This window comes from Aythya marila, assembly GCF_965140915.1.
Source record: "Aythya marila genome assembly, chromosome: 3".
Classification (NCBI taxonomy): Eukaryota; Metazoa; Chordata; class Aves; order Anseriformes; family Anatidae; genus Aythya; species Aythya marila.
In genome coordinates, this window is record NC_139044.1 from 119,796,805 (window position 1) to 119,807,927 (window position 11,123).

The window sequence follows — 11,123 nt, forward strand, 5'->3', positions numbered from 1 at the left end:
CCAGCATACTGAAGCAGCAAGTAATGAACAATGAAAGGACTCTCCAGTGAGACTACTAATATCTGGTATAACTGTAATGTTCAAGAAAGGGACAAGTGGATACCAAGCCCTTCTTGCTCTGTTTTCCTCATTCTTAACACTCTTCCAGTGTCATGATCACTCAGTGCAGCAGGTCAACCACAGAGAAACAAAGGCTGACCAACAGCTTTCTTCCCTTACTGTCAGTGCAATAGAATTATATTCATTCCCCTTCTGCAGCCAGCACTGAGATGGTGGATGGCCATCCACCAGAGATGGTGGATGGCCCTCTTATGAGCATGTCTCTGAGTATGCGCGAAGTGACATACAATTATTTTTATCCTACAGCTACTTCAGAAAATGGAGTTAAACAGGAGTCTAAGTCTCACCATTTGGATGAACTTGTTGCATATCACCTTCTTGTCACCCCTGCAGAAAAAGGCAGACAAAAGCAGACAAAAATGACTATTGGTGAACCTGGTAAAACTGCCCATTCTAGATACCCTACTGTTTGTATTCAGTTCATTTTAATATTGTCAAACACAAGTGAGTTAAGTTTTATATGCTGGTGGTCTACCACAAGCCAACTTTAGGCAGAATATTAAAAAAAAAAAAAAAGAAAAAAAAAAGTTCTACATTTTCCAAGACTAACGATATTGGAAAATATGGGAATTATCTGAGCTTACAAAATTTTGGTGACATACCTTTCTGAGCAGCTTAAGAACAACATATACAAGCAAATGACGCTGAAGTGACGCAGCCATGTGCCTCATATCCACATCTGTGAAACAGCACTTTCATTTTGCAGCCATAGCCCCACAGAAGCTGGCACATGCTCCCACCTCGGTCCACAAAGACTGTTCAAGGAAACCCTATCTGTTGCTATCTGCGCGATTAATTGCAGGTTAGATGATATGCACCATGGCACATACTACACTGAGGACCAGGCCTGGATGCACACCCACACCAGCACCCAGAAAGCGTACTACATGGAAAGGAGGGAGAGCACCGCTCCCTTCTCACAGGCGCAGCAATGGTCACTCTGCCACCAGACTCACCACTCCTCTCCGATCCTGTAGACATAGACAATGTTGTCCGTTTGGCCAATGGCGATTTTGGTGGAGTCGGGGGAGAATGCCATGCCTTTGACCACGTAGCTCTTCCTCCCATACTGTGGAGGAAGGCAGCTTGAGACACGGGGGAAGGCTGGCACGCCCCGGCTGCACGTGCACCAACCAGCCCCCAGCCCACGACCGCAGCCCAGCTACGGCAGGCCCTGCTGGCAGCAGCCCGGACCCGGGGCCCTCACCTTGGCGTCGGCGGGCTTGGTGGAGAACTTGTCACGCCGCTCGCCGTGCTCGTCGTACAGCAGCACCACCCGGTCTGCGGTGCACACGGCGAAGCGGCCGCTGTTGGCCGACCAGGCCATGCAGGTCACCCGCGCAGAGCCGTCCTGCGGGACACACACAGCCTCAGGCGCCGCCGCACCCCGACCCCCCCGGCCTCCCCCGGCCCAACCCGGCCCGGCCCGACCTGCGGGGCTAGCAGCGTCCGCACGTGCCGCAGCTGCATCGCGCCGAGAGCGGGACCGGGACGGGCCGGGCCGGGACCGCGCCGCCGCCGGGCCTCCCCGAACTCGCCCCCGTTGCCCCGGCAACCCCAGGGCCTCCGCCGCTGCTGACGTCAACGCGCCGAGCCCGGCGGCGGACGGCGCCCCCCCGCTACCGGCCCGCCCCGCCCCGCCCGGCCCGGCCCCCGCCGTCTCGGTACCGGCAGGGCTCGGCCTCGGCACCGCCATGGAGGCGCTGCGGGCGGCGGGGCGCGCCGTGCTGCGGAGTCCGCGCCTCGCCCGGCACGGCCTGGGGCTCTGCCGGCGGCGCAGTGAGTGCGGGCCACGGGTGCCGGGAGCGGGCGGGGTCCGGGCGGGGTCCGGGCATCGGGCTGGGCTGCGGCGCCTGGGTCCGGGCCCTCCTCGGTGCCGGTGCGCGGGCGGGGAGCGCTGAGCGCTGTTCTCGGTCCGGCCGGGCCCGGGACGCGGCCGCCGGGCGGGGCGGAGGCCGGGGAGCCGGGAGCCAGGCTGTGGGGTTCGCGGGGGCTGTGGGGCTGCAGCCGGGCCGGGCCGGGCTGTTCGCGTGACCTGGCAGCGCTGTCCCCGTCGGGCAGGCTCCTGCCCCGCGGTGTCAGTGAGATCGTGCGTGCCGGTGGGTTGGAAGGCCCCGGGTGGCTGTCCCGGACAGTGGCACCGGTGCTGCCGGGGCGTGGTGTGCCCCATCTGCAGGCACCGTTTCCTGCCTGGGTGAGGTTTGGTCTTCCTGAACCGCTGTATCTGGTCCTGTGCAGGTGTGGAAATGCCCAGTGAGGGACAGGTCTGTACGTAGCTCGCCATGGGGTGACTGCCCGCTGGGTAGGCTGACCCCACAGGCCCAGCAGGAGGGCAGTGCGTGGGCTTCCTCCTTCACGGCTACCCAGCCATTTTAGTGGGGCAGCAGTGCTTGCTCTAGCAGCATGTTTGAGCTGTTCTCAAAGCTTGCAGTGAGACAGAGTGATTTTTACCCAGGGGAGAGAGAGGTCCGTGACACTTGTATGGTATCGAGGTGGGTTCCCTGGTAATTTTAGGAGTGCTGCAAAAATAAGGTCTCGTGATTTCCCTGTGGGCTCAGGTTATTCCAATTATGAGTCAGAGCTTTTTCAAGCATGTCAGTAATCTTCTGGGAGCTAATCCCAAGAAAGAGGTGAAAAATAACCTGAAAAGTATTATCTTAGCGTGAACAGTAGATACCTAGGCAATTCCCAGGGCAGCATTCAAATCCAGTTTTTCTAACGCGCACATAACTTCTCTGGTCCTGTTCCAGGCTCGCTGCCTGCTCCTCGTGGGATGAATCCCTGAGAACAAGATGGAGTCTATGGCTCCCTGCATCTTAGTCCTTCTTGTCTCTTCTCTTACCATACTTGTGCTGTTTAGGATTTGAGGAGGTAAATATGAACTGATTTCTGCTTCAGCTGTCTTTGAAAGCATCACAAGGAAGTACTCGGTATGAGAGAAGCATTCCTTTGTGTATGGTACTAGCATGATAAATACAGCTTTTGCCTTTGACTCTTACTTTGAGAGTGAACTTTCTGTTGAAGACAATGGCTTTGTCTTATGGGTTCAGAGCTTGAAAACAGCACTTATTTTGTGTGTCTTCTACCAGTAATAGTGTTATCAGGACTGACTGTAGGGTCAGGGCTCTTTCTACTACCTGTCTTGTGAAATAGACTGGTTTCTGAAGGAAACTGGACATGCTGAGGATTGTCTAGAGGGAATCTAGGGAAGTTGAGGGAGGCGATTCTCCCCCTCTACTCCACTCTCGTGAGATCCCACCTGGAATGTTGTGTTCATCTCTGAGGCCCCTAGCATAAGAAAGACATGGACCTGTCAGAGTATTTTTAAATTATTATTTTTTATTTTATTTATTTCTGACTGCAGCAATAAGATTTCAAAACAAAGAGCACAGAAAACAGAGACGAGTGCCCCTTCCATTCTGTGACCTCCACAGAAATGCACGTCTTCCCTCAGTGTCTTGGACTTCATCCATAAAACATGTTTTTGGGAAGCTAGTTTGCACCCTTGAAATGCCAGTCTAAGTTCTTCCTTAACACAGAGCCTTTATAGGGTGATTGTTTCCCAACCAGCTCTGCTTCAACTGTGAGTGCTGGACAAACTACTCCTCTCCTGACAGCCTGCTGCTGTAGATAATAGCTACCAGAAGTTTGGCTTTGGTTACACTAGGACTATTTGGGGATTTTGATCTGATTAAGTAGGGCAGCAAATGTTGCTGTTTCTGAGGTGTGCATGAAGCCTAGATGATGAGATGAATACAGTACAGAGCACATGCTGCTTGTAGCAAGAGAGACCTGTGAATGATAGGTTTTGGCAGATAGCATTTAACACTGCAGCATCTGAGGCTCTATGTAGATATGCAGGAGCTTACTATTTTGCTGGCAGAGCTTGTACCTCCAGGAATGGGGACTAAAAGCTTCAGGGGTGAACTCTCCTTTCATTCTGTTCTTATTCCAAGAATGTCACAGAGCCAGGAGGAGAGTACCCTGGTGAGTGCAGATAGAAGCACTGCTGCCCAGAGCACTGAAGCTGCAGTGAGGTGGGGTGGCTCTGCTGGGACTAGCCATGTGGCTGATGGTACATGGCTTCTACTGCTGAGTCATTTTTTTCTTTACAGAGCTTCCTGAGAGCTGGGCTGATATGCAGGAGCCACTGCTGGAGGGGATGTGCTTCACACTGAAGTATCTGGGCATGACACTGGTAGAGAAACCCAAAGGAGAAGACATGGCAGCTGCTGCCATCCGCCGGATCATTGCCATGGTGAGAGCCAGCCCTGGGCCCTGCTGTGCTGGGGTAGAGAAGAGCCCATTTGGAGCCCCCAGCCCTTCCCTCCCCCCCACCCCCCCAAAAAAAAAAAAAAAAAAAAGCATCCATGTCTCAGCACTGAACTCCAGCTAGGGACTGCACTGTTCCCAAGGGAGGGTGGTGTGCAAGGCTGTCTGTCCCGCATCTCTGTGCTGCGAAGGAAGCTGTCTTCGTGCAGGACAGCTGCTGTTACCTGCTTCCACACTGGGAATACAGCTGGGAGCAGGGCTGTGCTCCTCTCTTCATGGAGAGGAGGATGAGGGCTGGGGGAGGTGGGATCTGTCCTATCCCACGTGCATGGCAATAGCATGAAGGGACTCCAGGGGTGTTCTACACAAGATTGTGCCTGCTCTCCATTTTTTTCCTTTCTTACCCCAAAGGCAGGATCCTGCTTTTATAGTGAGGGTCCAAGTGGGTGGCTTTCTGTACAGAGTCTGGGGGACTCAACAAGGTGGGGTGAAGGCCCTCACTGGGTTTGCAGAGGTGTCTGGTGTTTCCCCACTGCCAGGCACAGGTGGGAGCTCGCAAGTTCCAGAAGGTGATTCTGACAGTGTCTCCGAGGGGCATCTCGCTGCAAGACGCAGACACAAAGGAGATTGTTGAAAACATCTCCATCTACAGGTGGGCATAGTGTGTAGGAGGGCCTGGATGTTCCCTAGCAGCCAGAAGGAGACTGATGGGATCCTGAGGAGCTAGGGTGGGATGGGCCTTCTGTTAGTAATACTGTGTGCCTTAGGTCTTCTTTTGGCTCTCTGAGACCAGCTCCCTCTCCCTGCTGCACCCCACAGCACTGCTTGGGTCTAAATGCAGGCAGGGGCCTGGATTGCTTTGTGTTCTGGGTCAGTCTGTCTGGCCTTTTCTGCAGGCCCTGCTTGTCTCTTCTGCATCCTGCATTCAACAGGATGTCAGATCAGGGCTGGTGGCTGGGAAGCCACCACCACAAGGGCAGGACTGCATGTCTACCTTTTTTTGTTGACACAGGACCAGAGGACTGCCCTTCTGGCTGCAGTGGAATGAGGGTGCCTTGGCCTGCAGCTCACGTGGGTTGGCTAAAGGCAGTTTCTGGGAGAGCTGGTTGTTTTTATTATTATTATTATTATTTTTAACTGCTGCCTATTGTGCTTTAGCTGGACTGGATGTTGGTGGGTGCTGTGTGTGAGGAGAGGATGTCTGAAGGCTGGTGGCAAGAAGTGAAGCAGGGTCAGGACAAATTCTTGGTGCAAAATTTGGGTCTCGGCACAGGAGCTGATGTGCTAAGGCAGATGCTGCCTGGCCTTCAGTTGTGTTTTTGGAGGTGATCACCTGTTTTTCTTTTTGTCTTAGTGTTTGAGTTTGCACCTCAACTTGAATTGGGCATCAGAGGACCAAAGAGCACACTGGGGCAACACGAGAGAGGAATACCTGTGGATGCAGTGATCTCTTATGAGTTCTAGGTGCCAGACAGCCTTTGATCCTTGCTGGGGTGCTGGGCTGCCTGTTATCCAGGACAGGTGGAAGTCTCAGGCTGTCAGCAATGCTTGTTTGTGTTCTGGGAGAAGAGCAGAAGACTTGTGCCGTGTTCCCCTGTTACTCTGAGCAGCTACTCTCTGTCCACAGGATCTCCTACTGCACAACAGACAAGCTGCAGAACAAAATCTTTGCTTACGTTGCACAGAGCCAGGAGAGTGGGGCACTGGAGTGCCATGCCTTCCTCTCACCCAAGAAGAAGATTGTAAGCACTTCTCCTCTGCCCTTGGTTCTTTGAGGTAAAAGGCCCTTTCTTCTTCCCCTTCAGAGGGAGGAGACCCTTATCTCTGTGCATCTTAGCTGGAAATAGACAGGGAATGCATGTTTCCTCACATTCTGCAGAAGTGGGTGGTGACCAATAGAAAGTTCTTCAGTCCCAGTTCCTCTGGGATCTCCTCTTGGGAATGGCTGGCCCACAAAGCATTGAACTCTGGCCTTCCAAATATGTGCTCCATAGGGAAAAGCAGCAAGGAAGAGCTTGAGGCTCTCAGATCTTGGGCAGCAGTGTTGTCTTTGTTTGACGGCAGAGATGGAAGTAGATGTTTTCCTTCTTTCTTGTACACAGGCCCAGGCTGTGACTCTGACGGTGGCCCAGGCCTTCCAGATGGCACTGGATCTCTGGGAAGCAGCAAATGCAGGTAGGAAGGAATTTCTCAGACACTTCCCTCGGCCTAGCCTTGGGATTGGGGTCTTTAGTGTGGGACCCTGTCTTGTGCTGTGTGGGGGAGAGATGGCTCGCTGCCTGGCTGGTGAAATGCACCAGCCAGGAAGATCATTATCCATGCTGTTGTGCTCTCTGCCACTGTCTTGTGTGGGGAGCCTGCCCTATCTCTGGCTGGGGATATCCTTGCTGTCCATGCTGAACTCTGCATTGCTGAGCTATAGCACATCTTAGGGCCCTGTGGGAATTGCCTTGAGTGGTGTTCCCCCACTTTTCTCTGCATCGTCCCATAAGCACAGCAGGGTTATCTGTCCCTTGTCCACAGTCCTGTCTTTGCATTCCCTGCTAGACCCTCTTCAGGTTCCAGGCACTAACTGCTGCTTTTGCCCTGTCCCAGGCTCTAGGCAGGAACAGCCCCTTCACCTTCCATGTGTCTTGGAGCACAGTGAACCCGGCAGAGCAAGTGAGCCAGCCCCCCCGGGGAGCCCTCCCTTCAGACACCAATTCGGGGTACAGTATGTGCAAGTCTGGCCTGTGCCCAGGCCTGTCTTGCATTAGGGCAAGAAAAAGAGTAACCCTTACACAACTCGCTCCTCCTGGGCTTTCAGGACCCTGTTGTTATTTGCACAGCCTCCCTTGCACATGGGGGCCTGACATGACAAGGGGCACTCTGTACTCTGTCTGGCTCACAAGGCAGGAACCTCAGCTGGTCTTTGCTCCAGGAACTCCCCTATCAGGTCCAGCTTTGCAGCAACCCTCAGCCCTGCTCTGCTGGCCCTGTCAAACAGGGAGCTGTAACCTGCTCTGTACTCTTGGTGCTATAGCTTGGGGTGACACAACCTCTCTCAAGGAGATGAGGAGCCTTTTTCTGGTCATTATCTTGCCAGTCTGGGATAAGGCTCAGCCCTGCTCATCTGCAAAGCACCCACTACATGTCCAGAGCCAGCCAAAGCATTCCCAGTGTTGTAAGTCTCTCTCATTGTGGCCTTGTCCAGGAGCCTCTGGATGCTTGCTCCTTTACCTCATGCTTCCAGCATTGGCACAGCCTGGTAGTGGTTGGGGTCATCCTTGCTTGCGGCTTGCTCCTGGCCCTCCGGCTGGGAGATGTGCTAACCCTGCTCTTGTCTCTGGGTAAAGGCGAGCTGTGTGATGCAGCTGTCTCAGTTTGGTGGTTCATTCCCAACTCACAGCCTGTGTTTGGTGCCCTGTTGGCTGGGGGAACATGAGAGGAACCTTGGTCTGTCTCTCCCCTTTGTGTGGCTGTGTGTATGAGCCCCAAAGATTGCAGCAGCCCAGCACTGCAGGCACCATTCCCCCCCCCTACTGCTTATAGACACATCTTATCCATGTCATGCCTGGTGGGTGACTGTGTCTTATGAAGAAGGTAATGGGGAAAGTCCTGCTGCTCTGGAACAGGCTGTGGGCAGCCCAGCCTGGCTCCTGGTAGAGACCTACCTGTTTGTTTCTTTGTTTGCAAGGAGGAGGAAGAGGAGGAGGAAGATGAAAACCTTGATGAAACTTTATCTGGGTAGGTGGTGAGCTGCTGCTACTGCACAGGGAGCACACTGATGAACCCTGTCTTATTTCCTTCTCTGTGTCCCATGCAAGGGGAGCTGCTGAAGCCATGAGCACTGTGGGAGCTTGGAGGAGATCTGCATGGGAGCAAGGGGGAGTTATCTGCTGCTTTCTCTGCCTCTATCAGCTGAGATGTTGAATGTACAGGGGGCTGAGCTGTGAAGGGACAGATCTGGCAGTACAGCTCTTGCAGTGGGAGTTAGATGCATACCCTCAGGATGTACCCAGACATGTCTTCTGTTCTGTTTCTGCCACTCTGCTAAGGCCATCCTATTCAGATATACTTCTCAGGTGGGACTCAGAGTTGTCTCTCTCCTTCCACTGATTTCCCTGGGGCTTGGACCAAGATGGAGGCCTGGTTATGTGGACTCCGTGGACTAGGGCCTGTGACTGAGCTTGAGAATAGCTGATGGTACATAAACATAGGATTAACCCAGTGGTCTTTTGCAGAGGTGCTTGTGGTGGTGGATTTGATCAGCCTTTCCTGTTACGGCTGTTCTCACGCAGCTGTCAAACCAGTGCCTGATGGGTCTGGCAGTACTGTCAGGCTGGAACTGTGCTGAGCAGGTGTCATCTTGGAAACAGCACATGCACAGGCTGAACCTCTTTATGTGTTCCTGTGATATTGCCACCTGCTGTCTGGGGGGGATTCTTGATAGGAAGGAGATACAGCTGTGCAGTCTCAGGATGGGCTAGCCTGCAGAAAGGGTTTGGTAGCAAGGAGCCTAGGGCCTTCTGCAGTCTGAGTACCTGGTAACTGCTGTTCCATGCCATGCCTATTCTGCTGAAGGTCATGAGCATGGGTCTCTCAGCAGGTGCTTGGTGGTGATGGGTGTTCTGTTCTCTTCCAAAGCTGCATGGAGGAGCTGGGGAGGGGAGTCCACAGCCCAGCAGGTAAGCTCCTTCCCTCTGTGTTGCTTTGCCACATTCCCCAGCACGTCCTCTGCAGAGGGAGGGGGATAACAATTCACCTGGGTAAGTCTGCTTCCCCTCCCTGGCTGGGTTCCCAACTGCAAACCTCATGGACCAGGTCTCCCTCCTTCTTGCTTTTCAGAGTTGACACCTCTTGTGCCCAGACCGAACTTGCCTACTGTGCAGCTACCGCTGAGCTGGCCCTGTTTGGGGCAACCCCCAGGCTGCTGGAAGGGGCTGGGAGGGGTTGGAGTCCCACCCACAGCTGGCCTTGGGACTGATGGCCCCAAGGCTACCCTGGGCTAAGCCAAGTCTCTGCAGCAATGGACCAGCCACTCAGGATTCACCCTGTGCCTGCACCCAGGCAAGCCAGTGCCTGCCCCTGCTCCCTGCACTGTCCCCAGGCACAGGGGCTACTGACACAACTGCCATGTGGTGCGCAGACTGCAACACCCGCTCCTTGTTGTGCCGTCCACCTGCATAAACCACCTTGAACTGCAGTTGCTCCTTGTTCCCCTTTAAGGCTGTTGGACCAGTGTTCCCCACTCTGCCCACTCCCCACCTGCCCTGGGCCTGTAGAATGTAGCCAATGCACCCAGAGCTGTGTATCCAACTGCTCCTCATAGTAACAACTGGGGACCAGTTGAGGCTGAGCAGCCTGCTCTGTCTGTGGAGGGGGGGGTTCTTACTCAGCAAATTGAACTTGTATATGAACCTCAGGAAGCTATAGCTCTTGGCCAGAAGAGCTCTTCCCTGCAGTTCAGCCCTACACCATCCCATAAGTGAAATTGGCTGGCTTTTAAAGGAAAGCTCTGCATTTGTAGGGAAATAAACTGAGGTGTGGTGTTTTTTGTTTTTTGTTTTTTTTTTTAAACTGTTGTCATTTGGGTTTGAGTGCTGGATGGAGGCTTTGTGCAAGCACGTGAAGTACCATGTCCCCTATGCTACCTACAGCAAAGCTTCCTGTCTGGTGGCAAGGGCCTGTGCTATCTGTCTGGGAGCCTGCAGCTGCACTGGGTTTCCTATTTTCTTAGCTGCTTGCCCTGATGAGGGAGCTATCTCCCCTGTGCCAAGGGCTTCAAGGGCCTGGGGCGGCCTTAACCTTGCTATCTGGGAAGAATCTGGTCCAGGCTGCGCTGGATTGGAGAATCTTGGACACCAGTGAATGTCACCTGCACAACAGGAGTTCACAGCTGATCCTGCCTGAGACCAAGGAGGATACAAGCTCCATGTGTGCTAGCAGGTCTCAACCTCTCCCACCTCTGTGCTTGCTCTGTTTCGGGGTGCTCTTGCCCTGCTGCACACTTGTCTATGGTCTGGAGAAATGGGCAAGTCACACACTCTTGTTTCCTTCCCCAGATAGAGTAGGGGAGGCTGCAGCCAGCAGGATGCCTGGTTTCTCTGGCAAGCACCAGGTTTGCAGCTGCTTCCCAGCTGAGGACTTTGCTGCTGGGCTACTGTCACATCACAGTGCATGTCCCCTTCTAAGGCTGGTGACACTGGCAGACTGAGCAGGGACTTACTGCCTGCAGCCTGAGGTGGCAGAGCTGTTTTCCCAGCATGTGCTTTAAGCAGGTGCTGTGGGGAAGGTTTATAGTGGTGCACTGGGGAGGATTGAGTCCATGCACATTTTTTTTCCCCACTTCTAGTCTTGCATGTTTGAGTCCTAGTCTCATGCCTTTCTTCCCACAGCTGAGACTACGGGGCAATTTGTAGCTATTATTGGGGTCATTAGGGTGAGTGAGTTGTCAGGTCCTTATCTTTCTGCACCGAGGGATGGCTGACCTGTGGGTATTGTGGATTTAACAGCCCTTGAAGTGGCTTCCTGCCCTGTACTGAACCTTTGCTTGGCATCTACACAATCCTGTAGTGGAGTGCCGCAGCTAATGCTAGAACATGCTGATTGTTTCAGTGACCCTCTGCTCACCCTGTGAATAATTTTTCTTCACCATCTCCTGCCACCTGGGGGGGGTAGCAGGCTCTACCCTGCTGTCAGGTAATTTTTTTTTTTTTGGGGGGGGAGTGGGAAGAGGATTCCCCCACCTC

General features: G+C 53.7%; 2 protein-coding genes across 9 annotated transcripts in view; one reads left to right on the plus strand and one right to left on the minus strand.

The window, feature by feature from the left end:
- Positions 1 to 1,648, minus strand: part of IFT172 (intraflagellar transport 172) — a 39,281-nt gene extending 37,633 nt beyond the window's left edge. For all 5 annotated transcript variants that reach the window (XM_082758126.1, XM_082758127.1, XM_082758125.1 and 2 more), the window contains exons 1-4: positions 1,552 to 1,648; positions 1,328 to 1,471; positions 1,077 to 1,189; positions 408 to 447 (exon numbers count right to left, since the gene is read on the minus strand). In XM_082758126.1, the coding sequence (XP_082614252.1) occupies positions 408 to 447; positions 1,077 to 1,189; positions 1,328 to 1,471; positions 1,552 to 1,590 (336 nt within the window). In that variant the 5' untranslated portion in view covers positions 1,591 to 1,648. The remainder of the gene's footprint in view (positions 1 to 407; positions 448 to 1,076; positions 1,190 to 1,327; positions 1,472 to 1,551) is intronic.
- Positions 1,649 to 1,764: 116 nt separating this feature from the next.
- LOC309877189 (low density lipoprotein receptor adapter protein 1-like) lies at positions 1,765 to 11,084 on the plus strand. Of its 4 annotated transcripts, XM_082758385.1 has the most exons (10): positions 1,765 to 1,899; positions 2,871 to 2,991; positions 4,236 to 4,378; positions 4,932 to 5,044; positions 6,020 to 6,134; positions 6,495 to 6,567; positions 6,988 to 7,100; positions 8,069 to 8,118; positions 9,019 to 9,059; positions 9,220 to 11,084. In XM_082758385.1, exons 3-10 carry the CDS (start codon positions 4,259 to 4,261, stop codon positions 9,381 to 9,383), a joined length of 789 nt encoding a protein of 262 aa, XP_082614511.1. In that variant the 5' UTR covers positions 1,765 to 1,899; positions 2,871 to 2,991; positions 4,236 to 4,258; the 3' UTR covers positions 9,384 to 11,084. The 4 variants fall into 4 exon arrangements, 2 of the variants coding, with proteins under 2 accessions (XP_082614511.1, XP_082614510.1); XR_014317325.1 differs by lacking the exon at positions 2,871 to 2,991 and having other exon boundaries at positions 1,773 to 1,899; positions 6,988 to 7,053; positions 8,956 to 9,059; positions 9,220 to 9,327; XR_014317326.1 differs by lacking the exon at positions 2,871 to 2,991 and having other exon boundaries at positions 1,773 to 1,899; positions 6,988 to 7,053; positions 9,220 to 9,313.
- Positions 11,085 to 11,123: the final 39 nt, after the last annotated feature.